Raw genomic sequence first — 19,218 nt, forward strand, 5'->3', positions numbered from 1 at the left:
TTTCAAATATTTTCTATTTTGAACTTGCTTCTACTTCGGTCTGGCTTCCCCATCCTTCAGTTAATGTCAGAGAGGTGTTAAAGACACTGGTTTGTTTAATAAGCTTCAGTGAGCATCCTCGGGGCACTGGGGTGGAGGGGGGGAAATGTTTACTCAGCCATGAGCACTGTACCAAGTTTCAAGCACTGTCCTGACCCAGGCTACAGGGTGCATGGGGGGCAGGCATGGACAGCACAGTTAGGGATAGGAAGGCATGCAATGAGACCTCATAGGGAACTTCTGGTCCTGCAGAGTTCCACAGAAAGCTGAGCATTTTGTCACTGAGAAGAGATGAATCCTTTTCCTCTGGATGGGAAAATAGGTCCCTCACGGACCAGGGAAAGACCCTTCAGGAAGAGGAGAGGATATGGCGGGGTGGAGGCGGACACAAGGAGGGCTGGTTGAAGGGGGCTGGGGCCTCCTCCTGTCTGATGAGGCCCTGGAGTTTGCCAGACAAGTTTCACCCCGGGCTGTCCCCCCTGCAGTGTGCATCGAGGGAGGAGGGGTGCACCCCCGAGGAGACCACAGGAATGCCAAGCAGGGGAAAGGCGCCCGGAGCCAAGGGCTCCGGCAACGAGGATCCAATATCGGCGGGTGACTCCAGCCCCCGTAACAGGAGAGACCGTAAAGTATGTGCTCTGCTTCCCAACCAGCAAACACAGCAAATAACCAATTACTCCAAATAGCTAACAGATTTCGGCTCTGATTTCCCTCCCCTTGCCTCCCCTGTGCCTTCACTTGTCATTTGATGGGCGATTTGTATTTGCTCTGAGAAAATGAGAGAAGGAATGACTCACAAAGGAAGGTCCAGATTACACGTAGTGACAGGCATCAAACCTCCCTCATCAGAACTAATGGGAGTGGGGGGAGGCCAGGCTGCACTGGCAACACATCTGAACCAGAGATATTTTTAAAGAAGTACAGTTTTGGACTTTCAAACACATACAGTAATTCTCGCTGAACCAATATTGCCAAGTACATGTCCTTAGAAAACGGACTTCAGGGAGAAGATAGGTGTCCTCCTAATTAGCACATCTGCTAGATACCAAAGTACAGGGAAAACCTTCCGTGTTATTAAAGTTAAAATATTCCCCCTCCAACACTCAAGTTCAGAGGTGCAACCGTGAAGTTCTGAGACAGCCTTGGATGCCTTCTGGAAATGCTTCCTCACTTGGGAGCCACACCCTGTAATTGATTCCTTTGCTCAAAAAAAACCTTTGCTTCAAAGTCTTGGGATAAATTGTTGTCAGTATTCATGAGCTGCAATGAGGCATTCCCCCAAAACTTGGAATTAAGGGAAATAGGGCTGCCCTCGGAGAATTAGACCATGAAATCAATGCAGAGTGGTTCAGAGCAAGGACAGGCAAAAATCACCTCAAAGCAGAAGAGTGGCTCTTACACTAAGACTTAACCCTAAATGGGTAGGTTGTCTTAATACATCTAGAGAAAGAATATGTCAGTGAAGAAAAGGAATTGACCAGTCCCACGAATACAAGAGAAGGGAAGGTTTGCTGCGGACAGTCGTGCACATCAGAGCCCTTGGGATGGTCCGGACCTTTGGAGATGGATCTGTCCATCTCAGTCAGCTGCCACTAAATTTCAAGTCACAGAATGATCTCTCCTCATTCTGATTCCTTACTCATCTGCAATCACAACTGGGCTTCTCAATTGCTGAACCTGTAAGATACCATGGGCTGGGCCACAACCCAGGGTCATGTCCCCTGGGCAGAAGTATTTCTCACTATAAACTCATAAACTGGCAACCTCAGTTTGAGACTTGAAGAATGAATACCTAACCCTAAACGCATCAGGAGTCCAAACCCACAAGAATGAGGATCTACCCACAATACTGTAGCAACTTCCCAAAGAACACTCCTGCTTGCTCTCCTCTACTTCAGAAACTCCTTACATAGAGGTCGATAGGTGAGGACCATGGCCCTGACCTAGTCAGCTAACACAGAGCTGCCACAACAAACAGAAAACAAGCTCTTCAGTCCCATGAAAAAGCCTCTGATCCTGCTTTCCTTCTTAGTTCTCCTACCCTGCTGGATTCCTAACTGAGCAAGGTAAAGATATAACAATCTTAGACTGTTTTCTTCTTCCTTTTCTAAAATCTTGAGATTCGAAGGGGTTCCCTGCACTAATAGGCAGAACCATCTGAGCTGTCAGTACTTGACAAGCAAGGACTTCCCTCTGTAAGGACAGAGAGAAAGAAGAGAATAAGGTTCAAAAGAAGGGGAACGATATGAAGACTAAGACAAGTGTTAGGTTAAAGAATTGAGTAAAAGAAGAAAACAAATGACTACTTTATGTTTGCAGAAAGTCTTAAGAGGATATACAAAGTTAGAGTATGAGTCCTGAAGGACATATAACCTTCAGGAAGACAAATATGACTGTCAAATGCAAAACAATAATAGAGACATCAATTTCTAGCAAAACGACAAACAAGAGGGCCAGAAAGTCTCCAAGAACACCTAAATTAACAGATAAGATGTCTTTAAATCCTTTTTAAATGCAGGCCTGCACTGATGGGAATGTAAAGAAAACCCTTGGGGGCAAATGAGAAAGCAAAAATCCAGAAAAATAAGGAGCCAAAATGCAAGCTAACTGTGGGGCCAATAAAGCCCAAACCAAACGTTTAGTTTTAGTGAATCTGGATTTGTAGCATTTCCACGCATCTGGTCAAGTAAACACATATCCTTTGTGAAAGAAGCTAACTTTCATGCAGGCCTCAAAGATCTCTCAGGTAAAGTTCCAAGGAACATGAGTTCACAATCGGAAATACCACAAAACATAAGGAACAAGGCACCATGAGCAAGAGTCAGCTAGAAATGCCAACTACATATGAGACCCATTAAGGCAACAGGAAACAGAACTGTCAGAAATATGACTTTTTTTAAAAAGCTGTTTAAAAATTAAAAATCCATTAAAAGTTATGACAAAGGAGCAAGAGATTTTTAAAAATAAGTAAGCTGATTGCAGGGGGTGGGGACAGAAGAACTTTTCAAGCTAAAAATATAATACTTAAGACTGAAACTCAATAGGTGGGGTCAAATAGCCTTAGAAACAATGGAAGACTTAATGAACTAGAAGATCTATCTTCAGAAATTAGCCAGAGTGCAATACAAAGAAACAATAATATGAAAGAAAGTTGAACTAACATGGAGTACAAAGAAGGTCCATCATAAGTTCCAGAAGGAAATGATAGAGAGAATGGGGACTATGCAATATTTAAAGAGATAGTGGTAGAGAACTACCAGAACTAATTAAAAGAAGGGAAAAAAAAACAAAAAAACAGTTCTCAGATTTAGGAAGACAACAGCACAATGGAAGCCAGAAGATGGTAAAATAGTCCCTTCAAAGTGCTGATAGAAAATAAGAGTCAGCAAAACTAGTATTTCCAAAATAAGGGAAATAAAAATATTTTCAAGCAATAATTTAAAAGTGAGAAAGTTTACAATGAATTGATTCTAATTATAGGAATTTCTATAAGCTCTACTTCAGGAAGAAAGAAGATGACTCAGGAGGGAGAAAACTGACACACAAAACCAAGTAGTAAATGTGGGTATAGCTAACAGAAAATGGGTTACTTTAAAAAATGATACCGGTTTTGGGACGCCTGGGTGGCTCAGTTGGTTGAGCGGCTGCCTTCGGCTCAGGTCATGATCCTAGCGTCCTGGGATCGAGTCCCATATCCGGCTCCTTGCTTGGCAGGGAGCCTGCTTCTCCCTCTGCCTCTGCCTACTTGTGATCTTTCTCTCTCTGTCTCTCTCTCTGACAAATAAATAATAAAAAAATTAAAAAATTTAAAAAATGATACCGGTTTTTAAATGTCACTTATGTATGAGGTTAAAACTAAAATACTGAACAAGAAGTTTGAAAATTGGTATGTGATTGGAATTAAAGCATTCTAAGTTCCTTGTGACATTCTGGAGGAAGCTATAAATATTAATTAGACTCAGACTTTGCATGATAAAGTTTCTATACTATCACTAAAGGAATAGAAACAATGTATAGCTTTGAAACTGAAAAGGGAAGAAGGAATGGGGAAGGGAAGGTAATCTTTCAAGCTGAAAAAGAAAAAATAAGGGCAAAAAGGGTAGGATGAACAAAGATAAGAAATAAGATAGAAGAAATAAATCCAAATATATCAGTAAACACAATTAACTCTTCAACTCTCTAGTTTAAAAACATAATATTGCCAGAACGCATAAAAGAAAAAATGGAATCCATCTATTTGCTGTTCACTAAAGAGACGCCTAAAACAAAGCCACAGAAAAGTTGAAAGTAAAATAATAGAAAAAGGTATACTAGGAAAATATTGTCCAAAAGGAAGCTGGTGTAGCTATTTTAACATGAGACAAAGCAGACAAAACAGTCTCATTAGATATTTTAAATTTAATGTAGATATTTTAAAAGTCAAAGGGACAGAGAGGTTCATACACGTCATTTAAGGGTTCAATTTTCTAGGAAGATATGAAAATTCTAAAAGTGTTTGTGGCTAATAACACAGCATCAAATATGTATAGAAAAAAGATCGTAAGGAGAAAATGATAAATATCAAATCAAAGCAGGATGTTCTAATATACCCTTCTCAGAAATTAATGAATGCCACATAAAAAAATCAGAATAAAAATAAATTTAAATAACACAATTAATAAGTCTGATCTAAAAGGACATGTTATATGTAAAACTCATTTGGAGAATAGACTTTATTTCCAAGAAAACAGAGGATGGTTACATAAATTTATCTTGTAATAGGTCATAAAGCAAGTGTCAAGAACCATAACATACAGACCACATTCTCTGAACCATCACACAGTTAAGCTGAAACCAGTAGCAAAAAGATAACTTAAAACATAATTTAGGAACTTCCAAAACCTATTTTTTTTATTTTTATTTTTTTATTTTTATTTTTTTTAAGATTTTATTTATTTACTTGACAGAAAGAGATCACAAGTAGTCAGAGAGGCAGGCAGAGAGAGAGAGAGGGAAGCAGGCCCCCTATTGAGCAGAGAGCCCGATGCAGGACTCGATCCCAGGACCCTGAGATCATGACCTGAGCCGAAGGCAGCGGCTTAACCCACTGAGCCACCCAGGCGCTCCTCAAAACCTATTTTTAAGCAATTCAGCCATCAAAAAGAAATATAGCAAAAATAAGTATATACTTAGAACTGGAAAATAACAACAACAACAAATCAGTCATCAAAACCTGTGGGATGCATAAAGCAGTACTTAGAGGAAAATTTATAGCCTTAAATGTTTACATGAGAAAAAAAGAAAGTCTGAAAATTGATGAACTAAGCATAGCCCTTAAGAGGTTAAAAATATAACCCCCCAAAAAACAGAAGGAAGGAAATTAACAAACTAGAAAACAAGGAAACAATAAAATATCAACAGAGCTAAAATTGGTTCTTTGAAAAGACAGAAAAAAAATCTGACAAATTCGGGGCGCCTGGGTGGCTCAGTGGTTTAAGCTGCTGCCTTCAGCTCAGGTCATGATCTCAGGGTCCTGGGATCGAGTCCCGCATCGGGCTCTCTGCTTGGCAGGGAGCCTGCTTCCTCCTCTCTCTCTCTCTCTCTCTCTGCCTGCCTCTCTCCCTACTTGTGATCTCTATCTGTCAAATAAATAAATAAAATCTTTAAAAACAAACAAACAAACAAAAAAAATCTGACAAATTCTAGCAAAAATAATAACTTATAATCTTAGGAATTAAAAGGAACATCAATGAAAGAAGAAAAAATGAAAAAGTAAAAGGTTATTGTGAGAAACATCAATATTTTTTAGGAAGAAATGGATCCTATAAAATACAAATCACCCAAAGTGACTCACATAGAAAAAGAAAACCTCAAAGTTCCTATAAATATTTTTCCAAATATATCAGCAGTTTAAAATTTCCCCAAGAAAAATACTTAGTCTAGATGGTTTTAGAAATGAATCTACCAAACATTCAGACAAGAGATAATGTAAATCTTTTTTCATTCATTCAGAGATTAAGAAAAGAGTATATATGCCCCCAAGTCATTTTATAAGATTAGTATTATCTAAATACTCAAACCTGAAAAAAACACTATCAGAAAAAGAAACTTCTAGCCATTACCATTTATGGTAATTGATTAAAAAAAATTCCTAAACTAAATATTTGCAAACTGAATCTAGCAATGCAGAAAGAAAATAATAAAAACAATGCATCATGACCAGGACAGAGTGTTTCAGAAATGCAAAGTTACTTTAGCATTTAAAAGAAATCTCTTAATGTAATTCACCACATTAACAGATTAAACAAATTATATCATCACCTCAACAAATACATTAAAAACACTCAATAAAATTTCATATTATTCACACTAAAAACTCTTAGCTAACTAGTAATCATTCACCCAAGGCAGTAGTAGTGTAACATAAAAATATTCACTTTTAAATTAGAGCAGATAAGAATACTCTATCATCAGTTACATAGAACATTAAACTGAAGGTCCTAGGCAGTGCAATAAGATAAGAAAAGGAAATAATAAAAAAGAAATCGAAATTAGAAGTACACAGAAGAATCAATCAAAACCATGATTAATCACAAATTATATGAGACTACACAGAAAAACCCAGAAAAATCATCAAATCAGTAGAATTAGTATGAGATTAGCAAAGTTTCTGAATATAATATCAATACATGAGGATAAGTTTCACTTATATACAAGCAAAAAATTATTAGAAAATGTACCTTTAAAAATACAAGTAAAAATAACAATGAAGCACAAAATAGCCAGAACTAAATTTAATAAAATTTGTACCAGAGTTTTTTGGAGAAAATTATAAAAGTGTATTGAAAAACATTAAAGAATAGCTAATTAAATGGAGAGTTTTATCATGTCCATGTTTAACAATACTATAAAAATGTTCTCCATATGATTCAGAAATTCACTCAAATCACAACAGTTTTTCTAAAGAAGTTGACAAGCTAATTCTAAAATCGAGATGGAAAAGCAAAGGACAGGGCGCCTGGGGTTGGTTCAGTGGGTTAAAACCTCTGCCTTTGGCTCAGGTCATGATCCCAGTGTCCTGGGATCGAGCCCCACATCAGGCTTTCTGCTCAGAAAGGAGCCTGCTTCCACCTCTCTCTCTCTCTGCCTGCCTCTCTGCCTACTTGTGATCTCTGTCTGTCAAATAAATAAATAAATAATATTTTTTTAAAAAGAAAAAGAAAAGCAAAGGACAAAGACAGCATGACATTTCTAAAAATGAACAAGGTAGACTATTTCCTTTACCAGATATGAAGGTTTATTATAAAGCTATAGAGAATGAGACAGTAGAGTATTAGTATAGGAAAAGACTAATGGAACAGAATAGAGAGCTGCAAACCAACCCACACTTATATGGAAATCTGATATATTACACAATTGTCCTTATAGATCAAGAAAGGATAGGTCATTCTACAACAATACACATTCACTGGTTATCTATATGGGAAGAAATAAAAAGAAATCTAATCTCTGTCTCACACTTTGCACACAACACAAATCAATTCCAGATGGAATAAAGACTTCAGTATGAAAAAGGCAAGATTTTAGAATTTTAGAATTTTGAGGAAATAACGTAGATTAATATACCCTTTTTAAAAATTGAATCTTAGAACACTGAAGAAATAAAATAAAATCTAAAAAAAAATTTTTTTAAACAATGCAGAGAGGGGGGGAGGGCAGAGAAGAAGTGATAACCTAAGAAATCCAAAATATATATAACAGGAATTTCAGAGGAAGAGGGCTTAAAAATGACTAGAAATTAAGGAAACTAACCTAACAGCAAGAATTTTTGAAGAGCTGATTCTTTGGATGAATAACAACCATAAAAGTAAAAAAGATTAACAACAGAAATCACAAAATTAGGAATGAGGATGAAAACAGAACAGATACAGAAATGTGTTCTTCTATTATAGTAATATATACAAATTCATAATAATGTAATAAGCAATATCTGGGAACATCTAACCTACCAAACTGACAGAAGTAGAGAGTGATCAAAAAATCCCTTTTTTCACACATACACAAAAAGTACAGGGTAGATGTAGCTTATACAATTATATAAGATAGGCACTCCTCTAAAATTCAAAACTCAAATATAACATAGTACCTTTTTCTGTTGTTTTTAAGATTTATTTATTTATTTGAGAAACAGAACGCACAATTGGGGCAGAGGCAGAGAGAATTTCAAGCAGACTCCATGCTGAGCGTGGAGCCTCAGGGGGGCTTGATCTCATGATGGTGAGATCATGACCTGAGTCTAAATCAAGAGTCTGACGCTTAACAGACTGAATCATCCAGGCGCCCCACATAGCACCATTTAAAAAAAAAAAAAAGTATCCTATTTACCAGCTAAACCATAAACACAATTCACTTGGCCACCACCTTTTAAATTACATGCTTGTTAATCATTTTTTGAATTTAGGTTGATTCATATTACTACACATTTTATACATAAAGCAAGACTATTAATTTTTTTTCTATTACTGTTTATATCATGCAATTTCCAACGTATGTAATTCAGATTCAAAGTGGCTTTAGTGTATTTTCAAACCTCTAAGAAACAGTAATTCTCATGCCATAGAGACTGTTTAAGAGCACAGAAAATGAGAGAATACCTCAAAAATAATTTGATGCAACTATTATAATTCAGATATAAAAACTTACCAGGAACAACTTTAAAGTGGTACTCATTAATAGAGATACAAAAATCCTAAATAAGTTAGAGCAAATGTAAGTCGTGATATAGACTAGAAGCTCTCACAAACTTGCCCTTCACCAGGATCAACAAACACTACTCATTCTCTCTGCTGACAATCAAAAGTACAGAGCCCGCTGAACGCTGCTACACCACCAGAGTGCCCACAGAGGACCTACAAGCTTCCAAGAGTCATCGTGTTGGTTCCCAAACCCATTTATGCCAGTTGTACTAACACGATAATTAGATCAATAAGTCAATATGACAAAAATAGACACAAACTGAATTTAAAAAGAAAGGGCATCTTACCTAGAAAATGGATTTAATGATTTTTTTTAACTAATGAAAATTAACAATGAGATTTTTAAGTTTTTATTCCAATTCCAGTTAGTGAATGTACAGCATAATATTAGTTTCAGGTGAATCACAACACAGTGATTCAAGAGGTGAATTCAAACAGATGATTCGGATTAAGGCGCGCATGTTCCGTCATGAGAACCAAGTGCTGTATGGAAGTGTTGAATCATGAGTGAGATTTTTTTTAAAGGATGGTGGGTATGGAAGGGTAAAAATGGGTAAAGGATGGGTAAAAATCATAAATTTTTAAAAGGACTCCGCAGTCCGATTTTTCTGCAGGTATCATTCAGATCTCATCAAACTTTAGTAAATCAAAAGAAAAAAAATCATAGGCTGCATTTTGGATGTGGCTTGTACCAAGAGGATGATCCGACACTCTCAGAGCAGATCCAAATTTAAAGAGGCCTTGGTAACATCAAGTGAATGGCACAGGGAGATGCACAGACAGGATTAGAAATGAAGTTTATGTTGTGTATGCATGGCTTTTAATCAGTCCCCATTTAACCACTGTTTTCAATTAGCCAAACAACTACCTGTCTTGATTGCACTGGATAAGAGGACGTCAATTACAGTAAATTATAGTTCCATGACCCACTGACCAATTTGAGTTTACCCTAGAAATGCAAGACAATTACACATTGTATTAACATTGTATTAACAGAACAATAGAAAACAAAATAATCACTTGAGAAACGTCAAATGGATATGCAGTGGATAAAATTAAACTCCTATACCTCATTTTTAAGCTATTTATAAACTAATAATAAAGGACACAACCTTGACAAAATCAAGAATATCTATCTGAAACCACCAATCATTACCACAATTAATGGAAAAATGGTAGGAGCTTTTCATTAGAATCAGTAACTAAACATGTTTGTTCACTTGCAGCTCAATTATCAAATGTTATTCTGCAAAAAGGGAATAAGATCTAAATTATTAGAAAGATAGTGACATATTTATTGTTGTTTGAAGAAAACCATTTTACCTTCCTGGAAAACCCACCAAAATCAGTGAACAACCCTCAGAACTAGTAAAGGAGCTCACTAAAGAGTCCGTTTCAAAGTAAATAGACAAAATATCATTTCCCTATATTCTAACAATAAGCAATTAGGCCAAATCACTAAAAAAAAAGATATTCCATGTAGATAGCAACATAGGCTATAAAATGCCTAAGACTAAACATGAAATGGGGGTGCCTGGGTGGCTCAGTCAGTTAAGCATCTGCCTTCGGCTCAGGTCATGATCCCAGGGTCCTGGGATGGAGCCCCGCATCGGGATCCCTGCCTCATGGGAAGCCTGCTTCTACCTCTCCCTCTCCCACTCCCCCTGCTTGTGTTCCCACTCCACTGTCCCTTTCTCGCTGTTTCTCTCTCTGTGTCAAATAATTTTTTTTAAGTCTTAAACATGAAATGGATTGGACCTATTTAAAGTAAACAAAAAGAACTCCTCTAAGAAACAAAAGACACTAGTGGAAATTGATATCATTAAATGTCCAATGATAGGGAGCAGTTAAAACTTTATGGATGCTCATATAGCAGAATGACATGCAACCACGTTTTAAAGAATATGAAGATACAGAAAAACATCCACAATATACTTTTCAATAGAAGAAAATGCAGATTATAAAAAAGTACAATATGATCCTTATTTTGAATTTGTTTTTAAACAAAAGGATGCACACATGCATAAAAGATACCTAAAAATGTAAGCTCATCAAAATCTTAATGGTGTTTATCTCCAGCTGGTAGGAACACAAGTGGTTTTCACTTTCTGCTTTACCCTGTGTTGTGCTTTCTATATCTTCTCCAATGGATAAATCAGAAAAAATTAAAAATATATATTGCCTCTTTCTAGAAATCCATAAGACGTCAATACAGCAAATGCCTCCCGCCGGCACCATGAACAGAATTTAACTGTTGGCAGGTCCTCTCTCTTAGGGCTCCCCCAGCAGCTTGGGAGCAGCTCTGGCTCTCAGCATGGGACTTTACGAGGACGTGGTGAAGGCTAACACCAAGATGACACCAAGTCATCTTCCCCCAGGGATCCACTAAAGATGACACCACGCAAATCAGCCCAGTCGCAGACAGCGGGCCCCGGTAACAAGACAACCAAGGTTCCTCAGTCACCCACACTTTCCATGCCTCTAGGAGGGGCAGAGAAAATCAGGTTGCCATTGCCCACAGAACCTTCTTGTGTCCCATGTCCCAGCAGGCCAGATCTAATCTAGAGACTTCCCTGTTCCCACTAGCCCACGCCCGGCCAACCAACACCTGGTCCTCATGCCGGTAAACAGGATTAAGGTAAAACTGACAAGATACACTAAGAGATAGCTCAGCACTGTCTGTTTCTGAGAATCTTCCCCTAGCGCACTCCCCATCCCTCCTCCACGACACAGGACAGGTCACTGTGTTTTTTGCTGGATCTCAGGAAATACAGTTGATCCCAAACGGCATGGGTCCGCTAACACACAGACTTTTCCAATAAATACAGGGCTGTAAATGCATTTTCTCTTCCTGATGATTTTCCTAACAGCATTTTCTTTGCTCTAGCTTACTTTATTATAAGAATACAGTACGTAATACATATGATATACAAAATATGTGTTTATTGACTATTTATGTTATCAGTTAGGCTACCTGTCAACAGTAGGCTCTTAGTAGTCAAGGTTTTGAGGAATCAAAAGTTAATCTGTGACTTTTCTACTGTGCAGGGGCTGGTACCCCTAACTCCCATGTTCAAGGGTCAAATGTATTTCCTTTCTTCCCCTCTCACTCCCTTTCCTCCCTTCCCTTAACTCCATGCCCCCACCCCCAGCCCCCCAGGGAAATCAATGAGCCCACAAATAGGTAAACAATACATACATGAAGACTGGACGGAGAAGATGCCATGTTAGTGGGGGCAGAGCCCAACAGACCGTCTGCAAGCTACAAATTAAACACGCTGGTTAGCAACAGGATTAGAGAAACCTCTTCAGGGAACACTAGACAACCCCAAGGAAGGAGAGCTCTCCAACCAGGGAGGCTATAGAAGTTGTGGGAGGAACACGTGTTTGGGAGTTACGTAAGCCTGAGTCTAAATCCTGTCCCCATTACTCTATCAGCTAGCTGTGCGACCTTGGTCAAGCCCCCTGACCTCTCTGAGTCAGCATCCTTATCCAGAGAATGGGTACAAAGCCCAGCCCCCAGGGCAACACTGAGTATGGAAGAGGGGAGGGCCAGGCACATCTAGCACAACTAAGGCACAAGGAAGGGGCTCAGCCAATGCCCCCCTTGCCCACATTCTCACTGCCCTTGGCACCACTTACTCAGTGCCATTCTCACATGTCCTCCCTATTCAAACCTCCTCATCCCAGACGGAGCCCAAGCTCCCCATCCTCCCCGGTGATTTCTTCTAACAGCTGGTCCACACCAAGTGCTGCTTGGGCACGGTTCCTAAATCTGGTTTCTGAGCCTTTTCTCTTTAAAGACAAGAGCCAGGACATCCTACGACTTCCCCCAAGCCTGTAAAAGGGGGGACTTTGAGAGTGTTAGTCCAACACGCCTTTGCTATCCTAGAGAAAACTTCCTACATCTTTTTTTCTGGCATCAGATCCTTGCCTGCAGTCTTCTGGTCCCATGACTCAGTAATTTATAGGGTGAGTCCCTGGGCTGCAGGGTCCAGAGAACCTCAGGAGTCAGGACTGGAGGCAGGTGACTTTTTCAGAGACCACTGTATTGGTCCCAGAGAAGGTGATGGGGCTTGGCGTGGATAAGTACCAGTCTAGGCAGACAAAGCCAGGAGAGCCATTCCAGGCAGAGGAGATCACAAGTGCAAAGGAGCAGAGAAATAAAATGTGGCACAGCCAAGAAAGCAAATGGCTCAGCTAGGGACGGCAGGCACCGGGCAGCAGGCAAATAAGGCTGGAGGGCAGAGGACACTGGCCAGGATACGAAGTCCCAGGGTCAGGCCCTCTCTGGCTTTGAGCCCTGAGCAGTGAGCTCCAGAAGGCTCCACAGGAGGCCGAGTCCCAGGCAGCTGTCCTCTCCTTGGCAGGAAGAACCAGGGAGACACACTCACCTAGGAGAAAGGCAGGAGGAAGTCTGCTGGGACCTGGAGGGGAGTCTTGGAACCCACAGAGCCATCTCTCCCCTGTGAAGGGGGAATCACTGAGGGGATCCTAGCCTCCCCTAAACCAGCCTTCTGGCTGCCCAGAGCCAGAAGCATCGGCAATGGCCAGTAGGCAGCAGGCCAGGCCACTGGATGGTGCCGGGGGACCGGCCACACGTGTCGGTGGATGTGGTGTGACCCCTGGCAGAGACTGGATGAACTCCACGCAACCCCCCACCGCTGGCCGCCTCTGCCCCTCCCGCTCTCATCCTGAACCTCACAAGAGCCTTTTTTGTTATTTTTAATACAGTTTGTTTTTAGAAAGGTGAGAGGGAAACCGGCAGTTCACCAGAGCAAAAGGGAGAGAAAATAAAGCTAAACACAGTGCTCCAAAGATCTGGTCCCGCTTCCGAAATTACACGTTCCCCTTTGGGACTTGGACATAATTTGCTGCTCCAGTTCTGGGGGCACGTCGCCACCTTCACAGTGTCCCGGAGACTATAAGTGGAGCCGCAGGCTCAAAATGAGCCCCAGCTGGGGTGGGGGAGGGGAGAGACTCAGCACCCTCCTCCACAGCGTGGGGAGGAGGTCTTCATGCCTTCTGATGCCTTCACCACGCCAGCCTACACTTCCTCCAGGATCTGCCCACCACACGCACACGCACACACACATGCACACGCGCATGCACACGCACTCACACATGCTGTCCCACCACCAAGCCCATGCTCCCACTTCTTTGCCCACAGGAAAGCCCTCCTTTCCCCTCCGCTGTTCTGACCCCACCAGCCTTTGAGGACAGCAACCGCCAGAAGCCCTCCTGGTCACGTAGCCCATGCTGCCCTGCAGGACCAAGAGAGTCCATGATTTTTTTTTTGTCCCTGGCTGATGAGGCATCTCGTGTGAGATCAGCTACACACCTCTCGCCTCTCCCAACTGGGGAGAGAACTTCAGGGTGTTCTCCTCTTTACCCCTCTTCACCATGTGTATGGTCCCCCTCCCCAGACCCAGAAGCTCTCCTTCTCTGGAGACTTACAGAGAAGCCCCCACCCAGCGTGGGCTCACAGAATGACAGGCAAGAGTCACCCGTGACCAGGTGACTCCAGGGGCATCTCAGTGCCTGCACGCTGGGGTGGGCGGGGGCGCCACCTCTATCCCGAGCTTCCGGACCCTCAGTAAGGGATGGGGGGAGTGTGCTCTGTGTGTGTCTCGCACACTCTTTCTCCCACCGCTTCATCACCAGAACACCAAGAAACAGCTCGATGAAAAAGCAGATTAGTAAACAGAGACCCCAGTTGTGTTTTAAAGAAAGAAATGGAGCCTGATTCGGAGTCAGAGACTGAAAGAGAAGCCTGCCAGCACGGGGGCAGGGGGTGGGGAAGGAAAGGATGGAGAATATGTGGGTAGCAGCTCATTCCACTTGGGCCCTTGGTTGGAGGTGATGCCTATTCGTTCATAATTATCCTACATTTTCCAAATTTTATATAATTAGCATGTATTTATAGCCAGAGAAAAAATAATATATCCTTTTTTAAAGCAGAGCGTTAAATGGAATGAAATAAGCTCTGTCCCCCTCTTTGAGGACATACCCAGGCTGCCCTCAGAATGTCAAAAGTCAAGGCCATGATTCCTGAACACTACCTGCCAAGTTTAGACACACCCTTGGGAGCTTACGCACACCCCTGCCCGCACACACGCGTGTGCACACGTACACACTACCTCCCCCCTCAGGCGGCAGGTCTAAAATCTACACAAAGGAGAGCTGCACGGACCAAGAATAAACTGTGGAGTTAATTCACGACAGCCTGTCTCCTCCAGGCCCTGATCGCCAGAGAAAAGTTCAAGAAGACAGGCCTCTTGACCCCCATGGGGTCTCCTTGCTCCAACATGGCTGCCGACCGAGAAGCCTGAGGCAGAGCAGACAGATCTGCTTACACATACATTTGGGACCATCCCTAGAATTGGCTGCTCCTGAGAGAAACCAAACATTTCCAGAAACCTGAAAAACTCTCTGCTGTGTCAGGCTGATGACAACATCAGCAGGGTCTGAGATGACATTTCTGATGTGTAGCAGACTCCCCCCAGGAGCTGAGCCCATGATGGTTAGGAGGTGGAGCAGAAGAGAGGAAGTGCCTTGAGGCAGGAGACAGGAGGGACCGAGACCGAAGCTGGATCTGGCAAGAGCGTTGTCTGAGACTGGGGAAGATTCCTCAGCTGGGCCGCAGCCAGGACCCGGTGAGCTCAGCAGGGGGGACTGCATCGCCAAGAGCATGAAACTGGCTGTGGAGGAACGCGGGGTGGACAAACACGAGCCAGGCAAAGTCCAGATTCTGCCAGACTTCTTGTCCCTCCAGTCCCCAGAGAGCAGGGATTTCTATTTTTGCTGGGGGAGGGAAAAAGGGATACAAACCGACCCAGAATTATCTGGTAAACCATTTGGAACTGGTTCCCATTGCCTCCTGGCTCTGCTGGACCAGCCAAATATGATCACTGGGTCTCAGAGGAAAACACAATATAAAATTAGTCTCCCCCACGTCCCCCATCAGACAGCATCAGGCCAGGGCTTCCTGGAGACCTGCATTGGTCTCCCTGTTGGCCTTGGGGTTCCCCAAGAGGAGGGCACTGTCTCCTCAATCAGACAGGGAGCTCCATGACGGCACGGTCCAAGCCTCCTCCATCAGAGCAGGCAGATCTCTCTTCCTCCTTCTCCAGGCCCATGTCTGAGTTCCCGTGAGCCCAGGCCCTCCACACGTGGCCACACCTCTGGGAGCCCAGATCTCAGCTCCTTACCCTTTGGCTGGCCAGCAGCTCTAGTCAGACTGGCCACGTGCTCCACAAAGAGCACAGACCCTGCACTGGCTAGACCCCAGGCCCGGTTCACTCATGTCAATGCCAAGAGGGTGTCCAGACCGTGCTTCCTCAACATCTGCCTCTGGCTGTGCCTGTAGCCAACAAGACTCAAAACAGTCCCCCTCTACTCACCGCCCCATCTGAATCTGTAGACATTTTGAGGGCAGCACACACAGAATGGAGATCCGGCTGGACAAGCCCTGCATTTCCCTGCATAGACCCAGAGAGCCCACTGAGGGGGCGGGAAACAGGAGCCAGGATTGGACAGCCTGGAGTTCGGAGCTAAGTATCTGCCTAATCCAGCTACAAACACCCACCTAGGCCAGAAGGCACTAATATTGAACATAGCTAAAACCTGGGTAGGACCATCCAAAATTTCCACTTGGATTTTCCCAGTCTAGAGAAGCTCCTTCTCAGACCCATTCAAACAGCAAGCAGGTCAACCATCTGTCCATCCACCCATCCGTCCACCCACCCACACATCCACCCATCCAGATGGACTTCATTGAATATGTCCTTTCAACCAGTCCTGTGCTGGGCATTGAGGACACAACAGGAATGCAGCCGGTGACTGTCCTGAGCTTTGTCTGGGGAAGGTGGCTGATATTTGCAGAGACAATCAGGACTTAGAGCAAGGGCAGTGACCAAGATATAGACAGGACTTTCAAGAGAAGGAGGGGAACCAGCAACAAATCCTGGAAGCAGGTGACCATACCTAAGTTGAGTCTTACAGAATTACAGAATTACAGATTGATCGGGACTAGACCAGAGGCGTCCCCAGCAGAAAGGATGGTAGGCAGAACCCCACAGAGTCGCAGAGGTGGGAGAGAGGGAGAGTGTGGGGCTTCTGAGGACTCTCAGCGTCAGAGAAACTCTAGAGCAAGACCTCTTGTCTCAGTAGCAGCTGGGCCCATGTCAGAGACCTTCCCTTGGAAATGGGAAAAAGATGTACAAGCAAAAAAGCAGCAGAAATCCATCCTAAATGTTAGAGGGAAGCCCTATGAACACATCTCCAGAGCAGTTTTGAGGATCCTGAGCCCAACTTAGCATCCCAGTGTGTTCTTTTGCTCCCAAGGCCGGTATTTGTTTGGTGGTTTAAAGAAAACAGAACCTCCCGAAGTGGTAGGCCATCCCTGGATCAATAAACAGACCAAGAGCCAGAGGACACACACATTGTCTACACCGGCTGGAGGCTGTGCCTCCGGGCAGTGGGGAGGCTCTGGGAGCCCCAGATACGAGTGGTGTGACCAGTGACCAGCATCCTGCAAAGCCGGAAGGAGGGTGACAACCTGGAACAGACAGCAGGTCAAGGCTGGTGCTCTCACTGTGAGGCCATCTCCACTGAGGGAAGGACCCAGTGACCTTGGTCCTACAGGAGCTAGAGCACCCCAGGGCCCAAGGCGGGGAGAGTGCTCCCCGCTCTGTAAAAGACATCACAGATCTCCCACCATGCAGTTCAGCATTGGACAGCCCAACTGGCCCTCGGTTGCCAAGTACATAGCAAAGGGGTGCGCCTCTTACTGGACGGCAGGGTTGGATTCCCTTGGAATAAGACCCTCCCAAGACCTCACCTTCTCTTTTCCTGGAGACGGAGGGAATTGGATAAGAAGGACATTGGCTTGGACACAGACCCTTCCTTTTCAACTGCTTCCAAGATGCCCTCACTCCCAGCAGGGCTCTGGCTAGGGTGAGGCAACGGGGCTGGAGCACCCTCATATCTGCCTGGTCACTCTCCCCCGTCTTCCTTCTCTCTCATTGGCCGATCCCACCATGTTTCCTGAGTAATTGTCAGTGAGAGCCCTCAACACAGCCTTCTAGGTAGAGGGCCCATTTTCTTCAAACACTTGGGGGAAAATGATGTGGTCTTGCCCAGGAGACCACATACAACCTTCCTCCAACCCCTCCACCCCACTCCTGATCAGACTGAAAGCTCCCATCTGGGTCCCTCCACCTATACAGTGTCCTGCTCCCAGGATATGAGGGAGATGTCTTATAGAGGCGGTGTGGTAAGGAAGGGAAGGGAGAAAGGGGAGGAGAGAAAAAGAAGGGGGAGGGGCAGCCAAGGCCTGAGGAGTTGGTGTCTCTCCCAGGGACCCAGGGCTTGTCTTACCTGAACAGGGATGAGGGGCTCCTTGTCATCGATGTCAATGAGCACGTCTTCCCCGGGACTGAGTAAACTCACATCATCTGTAGGGAAGAGCGGTATCCAGGCCCAAAAGGGGCTCCCTCAGGGGGCTTGCCCCTCTCTGGCCGCAAGATTCGGCAGGCACACTGAGGTAAGGGGCCTCAGCCTTCCACACTTCTCAGTCTGTGTCCTTCTCTTCCCAACCAGTTCTTCCCTTTCCCGTCTCCATCTCTCTCATCTTCTTCTCACATTCCCTGTCTCTCCGGTTCTCTCTCTCCCTCCTCATCCCATGGAATCCCTGCCTTTCTCTCTCCCTCAACTCTTCCCCCATGTCCTCCCATGGCAGCCCCAGCCTCAGCAGCCTTGAGCTAGGAGATGCCCTGAGGACGGCAAAGTTCCCACCCTCCTGGTCTTGGTCAGTTGAAGAGAAACCACTTCTCACTCAGGTTCTAGCAAGAGGAGGGCTTTGGCACACATCTTCCCTGGGACGCTCCACCTGCCCAACCCCTTGGCCCCAGCCCTCCCCCTCAGCAGGCCCACCCCCTACCTGGGCCGCCCTGTGGGGACGGACTCTCCTCGGAGAACAGGTCACACATAAAGCTCTCCAGGGAGCGGACAGTACACTGGCCCACCACGGGCCGGCGGCCAAACTGACGATTGTCAATGACCTTGATCACAATGGGGGGACAGTAGAGCTCCTCCCGGGGCAGCATCTGGGTAGAGCAGGAGGGAAGGTCTGGGTGGTGGCCTGAACCCATCTCAGGGTGGCTTCAGAGGAGGGGTGGGGCTCTCCTTCACAGGACAAGTTCAAGGAGCGGAGAATGACTAGAAACCCACACATAAGCCCCAAGGGCCATAAATCCCCAGTGGTGGTTGGCCGAACCCAGAAGCTGGCCAGGGGAGAGAAGTCACACACCTTTTCAGTCTGCCTCTTGAATGCTGTACACAGAAGCTGACTTTTCCTCCCACAGCCTTACCTTCCAAACACATCCAGCTCAGCCTGAAGCTAAAACAAGTCTACTTTCCCTGAACCCTCACTGGTCGGGGA

The 19,218-nt window shown here is 44.1% G+C and overlaps 1 protein-coding gene across 24 annotated transcripts in view; it reads right to left on the reverse strand.

The window, feature by feature from the left end:
* Window positions 1-19,218, reverse strand: part of DYSF (dysferlin) — a 203,405-nt gene that overhangs the window by 45,047 nt on the left and 139,140 nt on the right. For 15 of the 24 annotated variants that reach the window (XM_045978655.1, XM_045978675.1, XM_045978671.1 and 12 more), the window contains 3 exons: window positions 18,718-18,883; window positions 18,156-18,232; window positions 11,974-12,036 (listed from right to left, as the gene is read on the reverse strand). In XM_045978655.1, the coding sequence (XP_045834611.1) occupies window positions 11,974-12,036; window positions 18,156-18,232; window positions 18,718-18,883 (306 nt within the window). The remainder of the gene's footprint in view (window positions 1-11,973; window positions 12,037-18,155; window positions 18,233-18,717; window positions 18,884-19,218) is intronic. The other 9 variants (XM_045978680.1, XM_045978677.1, XM_045978673.1 and 6 more) reach the window with 1 other exon arrangement.

Source organism: Meles meles, chromosome 15, assembly GCF_922984935.1.
Source record: "Meles meles chromosome 15, mMelMel3.1 paternal haplotype, whole genome shotgun sequence".
NCBI classification, from domain to species: domain Eukaryota; kingdom Metazoa; phylum Chordata; class Mammalia; order Carnivora; family Mustelidae; genus Meles; species Meles meles.